The sequence below is a fragment of the Musca autumnalis genome, unplaced genomic scaffold (assembly GCF_047663935.1).
Source record: "Musca autumnalis isolate F117 unplaced genomic scaffold, ASM4766393v1 scaffold_4, whole genome shotgun sequence".
NCBI lineage: Eukaryota > Metazoa > Arthropoda > Insecta > Diptera > Muscidae > Musca > Musca autumnalis.
This window is the reverse complement of record NW_027411977.1, coordinates 155,106,402-155,123,399: the sequence shown is the minus strand read 5'-3', so window position 1 is coordinate 155,123,399 and position 16,998 is coordinate 155,106,402. Positions and strand designations below refer to the sequence as shown.

Below are 16,998 nucleotides of genomic sequence, written 5' to 3'. Positions count from 1 at the left end.
TGTATTTATGTATTTATGTATTTATGTATTTATGTATTTATGTATTTATGTATTTATGTATTTATGTATTTATGTATTTATGTATTTATGTATTTATGTATTTATGTATTTATGTATTTATGTATGTATGTATAAACATTTCATGTTTAGAATTTGGTATATTGGTATTTGGTATATTGTTATTATTGTTATAATTTAAAATTATATTCGAAATTTGCAACTAATCATACCTATCATTCTGTTGGCTTCCGGAGATCCCAAAGTGTCATTGCCACTAGAAGCTGGAGACATACTTGTAAGGCAGTCGTTATAATTGCTATTCTCCGTCTCGTTGTTGCAAGATTCGATGGGTTTATCAACAATGGTAGTAGTCTGATTAATAGGGGCAGGTTGCCACATTTGGGGCGTTGTTGCCAATGCTGTTGGCCATGTTGGGAAGCTTGCGTATGGATGTTGTGGATTAATATAACCATAGCTTGCAGCGCGTGCAAATTCTGCCGCAGCGCGTTCAGCAGCCCTGTTTCGTAAAATCCTATTAATGGATGATACTGACGGTGCAGTGGCATTTGTGCAGACACCTAAAATAAATAAGTAAATAAATAAAAATAATATTAAAGACACACACATGTGATTAAAATAAAGTACATATTTATATTAGGGTTATAACTTTTCTGGATTTTTTGAAATATCAATGTGTTTCCCTGCGTTAAAAAGTTGCATTCAAGTTTTGATTATTTTTTCATTACGACAGAAACAACAGAAAATCTTCACGAGGAATATAGGGCGTCTACAAATTATCTCCATCTATTTCGATCATTAGCATTTTCCTTCTTTACCACACGGATATTGGTATTTTACTACTGCATTTCTGTATGTCTCAGCTATTGTTACCTTGTTTTTTCTTGGTGGTGCACGCAGAAAAATTTATGTTAGAAATATGTTTGGATACAAACAAATATATTTTTGGGACCGGTTGCAAACAAATATATGTTTGGATCCAAACATAATATGCATTTATTTTTGGTCATCAGGATAGAACAGTCATGTTATTTTCGCGAATTGTTGAGATATTACCGCCAAATTTTCCTTCAGTCGATCAAGCAAGGTTTTTTAATAATTTTTCACCAAAGAAACCCTCCAAATAATTCCGCGGAGAGCAAAAAACAACGGAAAAGGGATTAAATTGACAGATAATTGAACGATCTCGGAATATCAGAGGGTGACACGCGGTTATGTCACATTTCTTCACAATAACATAGAATATGACACAGACAACCTCGACGCATACAATCAAGTGCTTCGGATGCTGATAAGATGGAACATTTTCAAAAAAATTATGAAAAACGTCAAAATAAAAATCTTGTAGTTTTGGTCAATAAAATGACGTTTCCGCAAACAAATCTGCCGTTTCAAGGTTTGGAAATATGCTCCACATTCATAGGAAAATAATCTGATATGAAAACATCCGCTATTAATAAATTGAGGGAAATCTTATCACTTTTTAAAATTAACCACAACCTTTGGGATTTGAATTTTATATGTGTTCTTATTTCGATGTCCGCGACTGTTCTTAACTGTGAAATTTTCTAATATAATTGGTTCAACTCAAGCTCTTCATTCAGGACTTTACGAATATAGAAGTTTTTTTAATTGAACTCTCATATGTAAGTCCTGTTTTCGCGGGAAAACACAGTCATAGACATTGAGGTTTTAGATTTGTATGTTGCTGTTAAAATGTGCTAAGATTTCCCTCAGTGTATTAAAATAGCGGTTGTTTTCGTATCTTATTATTTTCCTATGAATGTGGAACATATTTCCAAACTTTTAAACTGCAGACTTGTTTGCGGAAACGCCATTCCATTGACCAAAACTACAAGATTGAAATAGAACGGTAATACCCACATCTATCAACCGATTTTCCCTAAAATTCATATTTAAGGGTTTCAGAGTGTAGAAAACAAGTATGTATATTTTTTTTGAAAATAGGTCCATTTTTTGTCATAGCCCCCACATAAAAGTACCGTCCGATTTTAGATATTTTGTGGATTTTAGCGACACTTTATGACCGATTCGGCTGAAATGTGGTATTTTGAACTCTTGGAAGATATGAATCATTCGTACCAAAAATTATTAACATATGTTAATGTTTTGGTTTAGACCCCACACAACGGGACCACCCTGTTCAACAAATTTTGGCAGTTTTTGGTCATGTTGGTCGATCGAATTGCTGTTTGTACACATTTAATATAAATAATAATTAATTTCAATACAAAATGGACGTTGAAATAGTTTTGGCCAGAAAATTTGGATTTGGGACCATTGTGCACTGTAGAAGTAGAATAGTGAAAACATTGTTTTTAAGAAAATTTTTTTTTGTGAGAAAAAAAAGGTTTTTTTTTGGATTTTCATTTTTTCTATTGTTTTTGCAAAAAATCATCATAACATTGAAAAAATACCTTGGTTGAGTTCTTTCTTAGTCCCAATTTACATTAGGCGAGTTTACTTGCGGCAATTGTCAGTTTGTGGGTGAGAGAGGGTGTTGAGAGGCAAAGGGTTACCATATATCTCACCTCTCTCCATCAAACTGACAATTGCCGCAAGTAAACTCGCCTAATGTAAATTGGGACTTATTAAATAGAGTTGTGCAAATTGAACTATATTGAACCACCTAGTTCACAATCTAGTTCAATGGACACCGGTCGTTTCTTTGAACAAAATGCGTATACTTATTATTTCACGTTAGTTTGTATGATGTTACTCATACGTTTCTGAACTAGGACAGTGAACTAGGTCGTTCAATTGCCCAACTCTATTATTAAATTTATCATTCGTAATGCCAGATTGTTTAGTTTTTACAAATTTACAACGAAAAAATTATGTGGCAATACTTTGTTAATATGTAATTGGTTTCGTTGATTGAGAAATAGGAAAAGTGCGAATTTTTTTAAATAAAATTAAAAAAAAATGTGGTTTTGTTAATTAAACAATATTTTTATTATTTTTAAGTTTTTTTATGGAGTATTTTAAAGTGACATGTTTCCAAAAAATACGATTCCACTAATTCTGAAAAAAAAAAATTTCGTTTATCGGTTTCTGAAGACGCTAAATACGGAATCAATACCACTTTCGATCGGAATTGGTTTCTGTGACCTGCCTGATAATTTCATTTGTTGACGTTTCATTGATAGAGTTTTTTAAGAGATTGGGTTAGCAGCCCAAAGCCAACCTACTTGGGGGACCATGGATCAGGTCGATCTTTCAGACCTCCTATTTCCCAAGACTCCCAGTCTACTGCAGCAATTTGTGATTGATCGACTTTCCCTCCTCCTTTATACGGGCTTGGGACCGGCTAGATACGTTTTGCTTAACTAAGCTATTTTTACTGAAATTGAATTTTATCTTAAATTCTAATACATAATTTAAGCCAAATTGCGATATTTTATGCGTTTAGCTTAACTTAAATAAAACACGAGTATAACAGCCTGTTTATGTACATATGGTAAAAACCAAATTACTTTTGCAATTCCGTTTTAAAAAGAATTAAAAACATTTTTTGCGAGCACATCTACGATTTTTGGTATAGAGGTTAAGAAAAAAATTCTGGTTTGAAAACTGTTCGCGTACACAAATTTGACCGATGCGCACAAAAGTTATAGCGGTTCTTATTCTCATATAAAGAAAAAATAATTAAAAATGTATTCTTGGCTGTTATGAGAAAATGTATGCATAAATCGGTAACACATGCAGAAAAATAATCAGCCCAATCATGAATGAAAATTCCGTGCGGAATTTCTCTGCTTTCCCTTCTTTGCTATCACAAACAAAAAATCAAAACATGTGTTTTCCTCCAAAAAAATCTCCCTTGCAAAACTGAAGGGAGTTTACAAAAAATCGTAGTATTTCCCACAAACTTTGTACAAAACATGCAAAATAAATACTTTTGTTGGAATTTTATGCTAAAATCTTTAACTTGCGATGGAAATTTATTAAAAATTGAACAAATTTTAAAAAATAACATTAGTGTGTAAACTCAGTCACTCTCCACTTTTTGTACCGATCAACGATGGGATGAGAGAATATTGAACATACAAAATTGCTTCACAACAATTGTTGATAAAGCACTGGATAAATGCATATTTTCAATTACTTTTATTTCAAAATGCATATTTTTTTAATTTTTGCCATTATTTTATTAAAAAACACTCGTTTCTTTAAACAATCATGATAGTGGCAGTTCCATAGCACAATGGAGTCTCCTTGGAATTTTGCAAGCACATTTGATATTTTTCATAATTAGTAACCACTTCTGATTAAATTTGTTAATTTTGTCTAAAAACATAAACACTTAACATTTTCTCTTTGTTTTCACCAAAGATGTAAATATACTAAGATGGGAAAAGTCAATTGTTAACACTTGTCAATAGATGGAGTTAAGCTCTGTTGTTACGATATCATAACAAAATTCTGTTAAGTAGTTAACAATTTCTGGCGTTTTTAACCGCTTAGTTCATATTCAATGAACTGGAAACTGCTATGGAATACAATCCTGAGTCCAACTTTTTGTTTTCCTACAATTTGTATAAGCCGAATTGCGCTTTAATGGGGGTTTTATCATTAACATACCCCTGTTGTTGGTAAAATGTTTATATACTTTGTTTCATAAACATGGTGAAAACCAAAGACATAGAACTGTCAAGACTGGAGAAGATGCATAATGCACAAATGTTTATGAAAAAAAGTATATAAACATTTTACCAACTACAGGGGTATGTTAATGATAAAACCCCCATTAAAGCGCAATTCGGCTTATACAAATTGTAGGAAAGCAAAAAGTTGGACTCAGGATTGTATTCCATAGCAGTTTCCAGTTCATTGAATATAAACTAAGCGGTTAAAAACGTCAGAAATTGTTAACTACTTAACAGAATTTTGTTATGATATCGTAACAACAGAGCTTAACTCCATCTATTGACAAGTGTTAACAATTGACTTTTCCCATCTTATTATATTTACATCTTTGGTTTTCACCAAAGACATAGAACATAAAGACTAGAAAAGATGCAAAATGCAAATATGTTTATGAAACAAAGTATATAAACATTTTATCAACAACAGGGTTATGTTAATGTTAAAAACCCCATTAAAGCGCAACTCGGCTTATACAGATTGTAGGAAAGCAAAGATTTGGACTCAGGATTGTATTCCATAGCAGTTTCCAGTTCATTGAGTATGAACTTAGCGGTTAAAATCCCCTGAAATGGTTAACTATCTCACAGAATGTTGTTATGATATCGTAACAACAGAGCTTAACCCCATCTATTGACAAATGTTAACAATTGAGAATTCCAATCTTAATGTATTTAAATCTTTGTTTTCACAACAGTTAGGGCACACAAGGTATGAAAAAGACCCTTCAGTGCTGCCAAATTCAATGATTATTTTTCTCACATTATTTATGATAGGAGGAATGTTCTCTCGAGAAAAATCTATTCCGCGAGAACTGCATTCCGCAAGAATATTCATGATTGGGCTGAATATGTTTGCTGCTCTCTCCAGTGGAATGTTTTTCAATTTGGAACAGGCTCACCTCCGGCTGCTTTAAAATCGCAAAAGAAAAAGATTTCAGGTAATTCAACCTGCCATTTGAGGGTAGTTGTCATCATGTCAATCTCCCCGGTGTGCTTTAATTGAGTGGCTTTTGGTTATTTTATTTTGACAGCGAATTATGTCTTTTTTTTTGTAATTTTTTTATTTGAGTCTTCTTCTTTTCGATGGTATTTTTGATACAATACAAATGATTAACAGAATTTTTTTTAGAACTATTGTTGTCTTGTTCTAACTACTACTGATATGTATATGCTACTTTGCAAAGTATGATTAAAGTATAATGAACAATAAAGACGGTAAAAAGAGGGAATGAGGTTTGCTCTCGACCTCAGCTGTTTCGTACAGAGCATATGTGTCTGTGTAATAAATAGATAGAACGAGTAATAAAAACAAAACTTAAAACTAAATAACAAAGACCTGTTTGGAACATTTATCTAACAGAGAGTATATACATACGTAAATTTAATAATTTTGATAACCTTAAAGGTATTTTGTTAGATATCACAGCTAATTAATATGTGAAAAAAAACGAATGCTCATATATGTTGAGCTTAATAAGCTATTTAAGGCAAATGTAAATATAATCTTAATCAATGACGATTTATCACAGATGATGATTTTTCTTTGTAAAGAAGCAGTTTCGTGTTTACAGGCAAGTAGTTGTTATTTAAAATATATGAGAATTTTGCTAATACTCCTTTTGCCTTTTGCATGGTGTTGCGAGCATGTGTGTTGAACTTCATCAAATTGTTGAAATGCACGCCCAAATATTTCAACGAAGATTTGAATGGTATCTCCACACCGTCGAGGGTTAAATGCAGCAGTTTACTTTCAGGTACTACAAATTTAGGGCACTTTCCGGAGGCATTGCGTATGCCAATTGCTACAGATTTCTCTGCGTTAATTTTTATGCCCCATTTGTTATAAAAGTTGTTGATGACATTAAGGTGAGATTTCGCTCTGTCCAGTGCTATAGCGGGTGAAGCATCGTGTGCGTAAATAAGACAGTCGTCTGCATATAATATTGCCTGTGAATTTAGTTCAATGTGTGGAAAATCATACAGGAATATATTGAAGAGATACGGGCCTAATATGCTCCCTTGCGGGACACCACTTTTAATCAAACCCATTGGTGAGGATGCGTCATTAATTTGGACCATAAATCTTCGTGATGTGAAGAAGCTTTCCAATATATTTACCAGGTATGGATCTATACCGATATTTATTAGTTTGTACAGGATTCCGAGGTGACAAACAGAATGAAATGCTTTTTGAATATCCAACGATATTGCAACTGTACATACTTGACTCCTTAGATTTGTTGTAATGTCGCTATGGAACTTAAGCAGCGCATGTTGTGTGGAATGGCCCGATCTAAACCCAAACTGATAGTCAGAAATCGGATTTACTATTAGTTCAGCTTCCATTTTTTCTTTTAGAACAGCCTCAAACAATTTGCCAACGTTGGACAGGAGTGAAATTGGTCGGAAGTCTTCAGGAGAAATACTTTGAGATTTCTTTTTTATTGGTAGTATTTTTGCTAATTTCCATTGTAATGATGGTGGAATCAGGAAATTTTTTTATGATAAAATTTGAAATACCATCTGGTCCAGACGATTTTTTTGAGTTCATATTGCTAATAATATTCTTTATTTTTTCAGGCGCTGTAAAGTGGAAGCTATCTGGATTGTTTAAGGCGTCGAAGTTATTATCGAAAGAATAGATGTGGGCCGCAGAGGAGCCAATGCATGCCGCGACTCTGGAATTAAGGTCATCTACATGATTCGTCGGTACAGTTTCTCGAAAAATTGAAGAATAAAATGACTGAAAATGATTTGCAATTTCAGAGTTATTTGTAATGATGTTATCGCCATGACTCAGTTTTTGGCAGAACACAGACTTGTTTTTCCCTGTAAATTGGGCAATTTTTTTAAACGCAGACGGACCAGGCTTGATATTTTTTAGTTTTTCATTGAAATTTCGGGCAGATTCGATATGTAGAAGTTCTTGTATGATAGTTTTTAAAAGCTGTATTTTTTTGAAAGTATAGTATACTCACGACTCGTTCGATTTCCATTGCGGTGGAAGATTTTCTTCAACTCCTTTTGCCACTGATGTTTAATCTTAAAAAATCTTTTGATATTATCGGGGAGTGGTGGTTTACCGTCTTTAAGATGATTTTTTTGCGTATGCAAGTCATGAATTCTAGAAAATTCGTTATTAAACGATTCTATGACTGCCTCTATTTCAACATTTTCCAATTGTCTGTTCGTTGGCGGCATTATTTCTTGCGACATTACGTTTAAATCTTGGCGGAATACAGTCCAATTTGTGTTTTTATACGATATAAAGGATCGTGGATTCATTAGAACCAAACTGGAGCATTCGAGTTTCAGTACCAATTTGATTGGGAAATGGTCGGAAAATGACGGTATAGTAGATATATTGAAGTTTCTATTTCCTTGGTTGAGCAAGTTGGAACTTAGTAAAAAGTTATCCAGGAACTGAATCGCAAAGACGAATAACATCCAGGCAGTTATCATCAAGCCATGATCGCAAAATTCTTCCATTGGAATTTTCGCAAATATCTCCCCAATAAGAGCTTCTAGAGTTGAGGTCACCTCCAATCACGAAACCATCGAAGTTATTACTAAATTGAAGTAGGTTCTTCAAGTCCGATTCAAGCTTGTTTACGGGGTAACTGCAGGGTATATATGCGGATCCAGTTAAGAACTTCTTCACGCAATTGTTTGTGACCATTTCTATTTGTACTAGCATTGTATTAATGCCTATATCACCGAGATGTAGTCGTGTGAAGTTGATGTTATTTTTTAGTATAATAGCAACGCCTACACGAGAATTGTCAAAGATGAAGTTGTAACCGTCCATCCTCACGTTTTTGTATTTTCGGAGGTGGCACTCTTGAATCATAGCAATATCGACATGGTTACTGTGGAGAATGTTTCTCAATTCAATCTGACGGCTAGCGTCCACCAGTGACCGTACGTTGAAAAACAGAAATGTAATGGATCTATGGTCCATAATTAGTTTTGACTTTTGTTAGAAGCCTCAGGAATTCTTTTTTGGCTTCGCTCTTTGACATATTTTTGAATTCGCTTAAGAATTTTTCTATTTCTTGTTCCAGAGTTAATTGTTCTGGTTCGAGGAAAAGGTTGGCTAGTTTTAGGAACTCTTGAATAAGTGGTGGTTTTTGCGTATTTCCAACGGAATTGTCTGGCATGGTGTTGAAAAAACTGGAAAAAATTTTCCCAGGGGTTATTGCTGACATGTTTAGTGCTCTTCTCACATTAGTTTCAGCAATTTTTTTGTCTTCAATGGCTTTGACGATTTTTTTGTGTCTTGCGGCGACGTATTGTTTGTACGTAGGACATCCCTTCCAGCTTGCTGCGTGTCCTGGTTTTGCACAGTTGATGCAATAGGGTTCTGAACTGTCTGTACTCGAGCGTTTACATTCTCCAGGTAAATGATTTTGGCTGCACTTGACACACTTATAAGCCGAATTACAGTTTCGAGAAATGTGCCCCCAGCGTTGACATCTATGACATTGGGTGTCCCCATTATTCTTTTTTGGTTTTTCCTATGTAATTGTCTGGCTCAGCACGTCATTAATGTGGGTAACATCTCCAAACTTTTTGCCTGGATGCAGTGAAACCAAGAATAACCCAGTGTCATTTTGGTTTTTAATGGACATGGGTGTTTTGAATTTTGTTACGCTAGCTACGCAGTCTGGCACGAGTTTGTCAAGCTCTAGTTTAATGCGTCACTGTCAGCATACATATAAAGACCCCTAATAATTAATGGGGTTTGTTTCAGCTCCTTAGATGTAAATGAATAGGAATGAATGTTCTTCGCTTTTAGTATAGCCATCATTGACGCATGTACTTTGGCATCTGCAAAATACAGTTTACTTTTCGTTTTATTAACGTTTTTGATTCTAAATGAACCCTCTGGAAGTTTTTCCTTTAATGTGTCAACTAACGCATTTATGTTCACATTGAAAACGAATATTGGTGGACAACAATTTTTATACCCTCCACCATATGGAGGGTATAATTAAATTTGTCATTCCGTTTGTAACACATCGAAATATTCGTCGGAGACCCTATAAAGTATATATATTATTGATCAGCATAAAATTCTATGTCGATTTGACCATGTCCGTCTGTCCGTCCGTCCGTCCGTCCGTCAGTCCGTCCGTCTGTCTGTCTGTTGAAATCAAGATACAGCTCGCAATTTTAAAGATAGGGAGTCAAAATTTGGTACAGAAGTTTTTATTACTTGCAGGATGGTTGGTATTGAAAATGGGATATATCGGTCCACGTTTTGATATAGCCCCCATAGAACGGTACCTCCCTATTTTCGGTATTTTTAAGGTTTTAGCTTCATTATCCTACCAAAATGGTTGAAATTTGGTACGTAGTCTTCTTTAGGGGTACAAAACTTTCCCCCAGAATTTTGTCGGTATCGGTCCACACCTTCATATAGCCCCCATAGAACGGTACCTCCCGATTTTCGGTATTTTGAAGGTTGTGTCTTCAATATTCCACCAAAATGGTTGAAATTTGGTATTTAGTCTTCAATGTGATATGAAACTTTTCGTCAGAAATATGTCTGTACAGGTCTACGCTTACATATTGCCCATTTCTGACTAAAATTCGTCGGTATAGGTCCACGTTTCGATATAGCCCCCATAGAACGGTACCTCCCGATTTTCGTAATACTGAAGATTGTGATGTCAATATCCAACCGAAATGGCTGAAATTCGTTATTCGTCTTCCAAGAGTTATATAATATTCCAGAAGAGTATTATCAGTATAGGTCCACGTCTTCCTATATCCCCATAGAAGCGTACTTCTTGATTTTCGGTATTTTTAAGTTTAAGCCACATTCTCTTACCGAAATATAGGAAATTTGGTATTTAGTCTTCTTTGAGCCTAAAAACTTTCCGTCAGAAATTTGTCGGTATAGATCGACGTTTTGAAATAGCCCCCATAGAATGGTGCCTCACATTGTTTTACCGAAATTGCTGAAATTTAGTATTAAGTCTTCTTCATACACGAAAGGAAACTAATTATTCCATTTTACTTCAATACAACTTGTGGTGGAGGGTATAACAAGTTCGGCCCGGCCGAACTTAACGCCGTTCTTACTTGTTCTTTTTGGGTTCGCCATCTTTGACAACTTTGGTCTTTGAAACAATAGGTGTGGGGTTAGACACTCCTATGTCCATGTCAGCAAGGGCACCTAAAATGCCAAATTTGTTCTGATCTTCGGGATTATGCTTTGACAATCTCTCATTAAGATCTGAGATGTCCAAATTAATTGGGGATAACGCGCTTTCTATTCTTTGTCTTTTGCGCTCATTTTGTATATTAGCCTTTGTTTGTTTTGGCTTCGTAATTGTTGTTGCTAACGCCGGTAGAGGATGATGATCAGAAGTTGATGCAACAACTTCTGAGACGTCAAATTCCATATCTGGAAGGGATTCAGGCACCTCCATTGCAGTTAAATGCAAATTGGATGCCTGTTAAAAGTCGGTTGTTGTTGAAATCCAAGAAAATACAAATGATTTTTTTGCACAAGTAAAAACAGCACGTCTACTTTCAAGGGCAATCTAGTTCCTTTGACAGCGAATAAACATGTAAAACTGTTCGACTGTCATTATTCTTAAACAGCTTTTGAAGTATTACTATTACACAATAGATGGCGTTATATTGCCAATAATTGTGCACATGACAAATAGAAATTAAGATTAATATTGAAATTACAATCTACTATGGTCTCAATCAAGACATTTTTGGCCAAAACTATTTTTTGGAGGTTTCAACATTTTAATTTTTCTTTTCGCGGTATAATTAAAACACTTCAATTTAACCGAAAATAATTAGTTTTTGTTAATACCGATAGATGTCATTAGTTGGTGCAGTGTCAAAGTTGGCACTTTTTTGTATAAAAAAAAAATATTGTCTTGTGAAATATACTTTTTTATTTTGCTGTGTCCTTGCATAAATATACAGAAGTGAGACAAAATTTGTTATGAATCAGGAAGCTGATGGTGATTACTTTCATAATATTTAGTCGTCATTTCTTGCCAATTTTTGCACCTTTTTTAAAAAGGGCGGTTTTATACCCTCCACCATAGTATGGAGGGTATATTCAGTTTGTTTTTCCGTTTGTAACGCATTGAAATACTCATTTGCGACCCTATAAAGTATATATATTCTTGATCAGGGTAAAATTCTGAGTCGATCTTAGAGGTGGGCGCGTGTCGTGCCGTGAGTAGTGCGTGTTCGTGCCTTCTCGAAAAACGCCGTGTTTGTGCGTGTCGTGCCGGAATACATTTTTGGCCGTGCGTGATCGTGTTTTTTTGTTTGACACGCTTTTGCACGACACGACTAAACACGATCTGCACTATGTGACACGATCGTGCTAAATTTTTTGTCTCCCTTTAGAAGTCGTGCAAGAGACCATACTAAACACGAAAATCGAACAAGAAGTGCCTAAAATTTTTTGCTTCGTTTTTGTAGTCTGTTACTTATTGCCGTTTTGTTATGAGGGGAGAGGCCAGAGTATGAGTGAAAAAAAATATGATTTTTGTTGGCAATTTGTTTTGTCCATGAGAGAAGCAAACACAAAAACTACTCAGAGTGTTAACGCAATATACTCTCTTTGCAAAGGAGATGTTTATCTGATTGTATTATCGTTATGGATGATGTTATTGAAAAACATCCTCTTCCCGAATTGGGAAAACTGATACTGACTGCCCAAAAAACGTTGTAAGATATTTTAAGCAGTCGGAACTAAACAACAAATTGTCGAAAATGATAAAACAAGATATAAGAACACGTTGCTTGAGAGAATATACCAAGTCCAGAAATAGATTAAGAGTATTTTGCTACAAAAGAATGAGGTGGATCGTATATCTGACTTAAAGTTTGCTAGAACCTCTATTGGGTTTTCATAAAATATTCAAAGAGTGTTCCGAAAAAATAAGCTCGGAAATGTACACTACTATGCACATTTTTGCCCTTTGGTCTAAAAAACCTTTGAAAGTCTGCTCAATTGATACCATTGACTCAATTCATGAAAGATTTGAAAGAAATCATTTCTGAAACGATTTGTACTAACAATGAATGACACATCTTATAGGGACATTTTTATTTCCCGCGTCTAAGGAGATGCATTTTTTATTAGCTAATTTAGAGTTTTCTAATGATGAGCGGGAAATTACAATGCCACATTTAAACGAATTTTCAGAGTTTTTGGAGCAAAATGGCAAATAGACGAAAAACGAAAAAGTGAAAACTATATGCATAGAAATACTCATAACTTCTTTAATATTGCTCCAATTTGAAAAAATTCTTTTTAGAATGTTTTGTTGTTTTATCACCTATTTAATAAAAAAATAGAAAAAAAATTGGCACAGTTGGCTTGACCCCTACGATTTTTTGAAAATTGTTTGTATAAAACTACAATCAATTACAAAAATTTTAAGTCCTACTTCGAATAATAACTATTTTTTCGAATTTTTTTTAAATTTGTCAATAACGTTTTTTTTTATATACTACTGTGCAAAATATGTTACTTTACAAAAAACACAATACGTTGCATTTATTTACATCTTTGTTGGTGTTTTATTTAGGAATTTATCGTAAACATCTTAAAAAATATCTTTATTTTGCGATTTTAAGAATGGTTTAGAAATTGGTGTACCAGCATTAGTGGGTATTACTGAATGATTTTTTTTTTGCCCGCGAAATGTTTAAACATTAAATATTTCATATTCAAATCCTCTTTCGTATCTAAATAATAATCTTCTGGCAAAAAATCCCTTTAATGTTTGGTATATTACTTGGCTCGGATGCTCAGTCATAGTTATTTGATCATCAGCTTAGTTAGTTTATTGTCCGGCTGGAACAATAATTGCTAATCCATTTTCAAAATCTAAAAATAACTCTGTTTTTACGATGGTTAAGATAAATGCCTTAATAAAACAACAAAACAAATGTTAAAAAAAATATTGTTTAAATTTTTTGGTAAAATAACAAATGTTTCACACTGCACTATAGGTAATTTGCCCAGTTTTTGAGGCAAAAAGTCGATTTTGCAACTTTTAATAATAATAATGTTTTAGTTGGCATTGAATAAAGAACATGTCAAAATTTATTAATATGAATGATATTTTTCAAAATAGCGTTACTATCGCGGTTTAAATTGCATTCAAAGTGAGAATTTCGAAGAAGAACTAAAAATATATATATTGTAAGGCATATTTCAATGTATTTAAAACCGCGGAAAAATAAACCAAATATAAATATATGTAAAATGGCATAGATTGGCAATTGCGAGAGGAATTTATTTAATACATAATATGGCTTAAACATTTTGGGTAGCGACCAAAAAACACAAAAAGTCAGAAATAAATATTTTATTTTTCTTAAACTCACTACATATAGACTTATACTAAATTGGCCGTGTTTGGCCGTGATTTTGCCACCTAGAACACATTACTGAAAATCTTCTGCATTGGTATTACTAGGTTTCAAAACCCGATTTTGCCCGTTTTTTAATATTTACGAGATTTTATTAGGTTACTTCTCAATAAAAAGTCCTAAAATTGTGGAAGTTTGGTTTGAGAAAATAAACAATAAATGTGAAAATATTGTTGTTTACAATTTCATTGCAAGTAAAATAAGTAATTGCGACAAATTGTTTGGTATATCCGTGGTTTTCTATAAACGGTGCGGCAGTAGTAAGCTTTATTTTATCTCTCTATTACATATTAATCATTGATACGGTTTAAGGGAGTACTAAACTCGGTTTATTAGCGTATATTCAAAAAATATACAAAACTGTAGTAACAATTCATTGGAAAATCTACTCGCGGGGACAAAATTTTTGTTGCTTACTACCGTGATCGTTTTCAACAGTTTGTTGTGTATAAGAAAACTAATGAAAATTGCATTGGAAAAAATAGCTTTGCTCGTTATATACGTAGTTGCTTATAACCGTTGTTCGTTATATCCGAATTTATCTGTAAAAATCTTTGTTTTATCTCACTTTTACATATAAATAATTCAAAAAGTTAAAAAATCCTTTAATTCCGCTGTTATTAATTTTTGTCTCAAAAGCAGGGCAAATTACCTATAGTGCACTGGTATAAAGGAAAAATTATATTGACATATTTTAAAAAATTAAGAACAAATAGTAATCATTCGAATCCCACTACCAAATAGGACTTAAAATTTTTTTTAATTGATCATAGTTTTATACAAAAAATTTTGAAGAAAATCGAAGGGGTCATTTTTAAAAATTGATTTTAAATAGTAAATCGCGAAAATTTATTCCAAGTCCAATTGAAAGATTGAAAGATTTTTTCAAATTGGACTAATATTAAAGAAGTTATGAGTATTTCTTTGCATGTAGTTTTTACAGAATTTAACTTCTTCAAGGCGCGATATCTCTGGAGCCGCTGAAATGTGTTGTTGATGAGCAGCATCACCACAGCAAAAAATAAAGGAAATCAAAAACCTCATATTGAAAAAGTGTCCGATTTCACTCAGAAAACTTCATATGAATATTTTTGAACATATAAATGTACACCTATCGATTTCCCTTTTTTTGTAATTTCGTGCGTGAGTGTGCGTGTTCGTGCCTTCCCGAAAAACGCCGTGTTTGTGCGTGAATGTGCATAAAAATTTTAGTCCGTGTTCGTGCATGTTCGTGCCTAATTTTTTAGGCACGCGCCCATCTCTAGTCGATCTGTGCACGTCCGTCCGTCCGTCTTTGGTAATCACTCTAGCATCCACAAAAATGGAGATAGAACGCTGAAATTTTGGGAAAATGCGTCTTTTGTTTGCAGACAGGTCAAGTTCCATGATGGACTATATCGGTCCACGTTTTGGTATAGCCCCCATATAACGGTACCCCCCGATTTACGGCATTTTGACGTTTTTAGCTACTTTTTCAGACCGATTTAGCTATAATTTGACATTTAGGTACCCCCCGATTCACGGTATTTTGACGTTTTTAGCTACATTTTCAGACCGATGTAGCTATAATTTGACATTTAGGGTTCTTAAGTGTCAATAAACTTATATAACAAAAGTTGTGGAAATAGGTCCACGTTTTGGTATAGCCCCCATATAACGGTACCCCCGATATGCGGTATGTTGACTTTTTTAGCTACATTTTCAGACCGATGTGGCTATAATTTGACATTTAGGGTTCTTAAATGTCAATAAACTTATATAACTAGTGGACATAGGTCCATGTTTTGGAATAGCCCCCATATAACGTTATCGCCTGATTTCAGATATTTTGACGTTTTAAGTCACATTTCTAGACCGAATTAGCTATAATTTGATATTTAGGGTTCTTAGTGACCAAAAAACTTATATTCGAAAAAATTATGAACATAGGTCCATGTTTTGGTATAGCCCCATATAACGGTACCTCCCGATTTTCGGCATTTTGATAATTTTATCTACAAATTTTAACCGAATTATCTGTAATTTGAACATTTGACATTTGAAATTTCTAGTGGTCACCACACCTCTCCACCAAAAATTGTCAAGAAAGGTCGATGTATTGATAAAGGCCCCATATAACGGTACCTACCGATTTTCAGTAATTTGATGATTTTAGCTACAATATTAAACCGAACTAGCAGTAATTTGACATTTGAAGTTCTTAGTGGTCACAACACCTCTCCATCAAAAATTGTCAACATAGGTCCATGTTCGGATATAGCTCCCATATAACGGTACCTCCCAATTTTCAGTAGTTTTGCAATTTTAGCTACAATTTTTAACCGAACTAACTGTAATTTGACATTTGAAGGTTGTAGTGGTCACCACACATCTGCATCAACAATTTTCCACATAGCCCCAATATAACGATACTTCCCGATTTTCGGTACTTTGAGGATTTTACTTAAAATGTTTAACCAACGTAGGTCCATGTTTTGGTATAGCCCCAAAACAAACCTCCCGATTTTCCGTACCTTAACTTTATTTTTTGGACGAACTTTGTGTAATTTGAAATTTAAAAGCCAACAAAAATTCTGCAACAAAAATTGTTCATTTAAGTTCATATTTTTGTATAGCCCACATACCTCCGAACTAGCTGTTAAAAACATTTGAAGTTCCCACGTTATGTACCGATTTTCGGTTGGGGACAGGAATGAAAACTAATTATTGCATTTTAGTTCAGAATTTTTTACGGTAGCTTTTTTACTTGTTGTATATTAAGATGGGAGAATTTTTGTATAGTGCAATCTTTCAAAAAACTAGAAAATTAAAAAGCCTGTTATTCTCGTATTAGTTCAAATCAGTTGAGGCTCATCCGATTTTGGACACAGCGAATCAA

The 16,998-nt window shown here is 33.9% G+C and overlaps 1 protein-coding gene across 4 annotated transcripts in view; it reads right to left on the bottom strand.

Annotated features, from left to right (window-relative positions):
- The window catches only part of LOC141400619 (paired box protein Pax-6-like), a 260,551-nt gene that overhangs the window by 10,009 nt on the left and 233,544 nt on the right, over nucleotides 1-16,998 (bottom strand). For all 4 annotated transcript variants that reach the window (XM_073979911.1, XM_073979913.1, XM_073979909.1 and 1 more), the window contains one exon: nucleotides 231-578. In XM_073979911.1, the coding sequence (XP_073836012.1) occupies nucleotides 231-578 (348 nt within the window). The remainder of the gene's footprint in view (nucleotides 1-230; nucleotides 579-16,998) is intronic.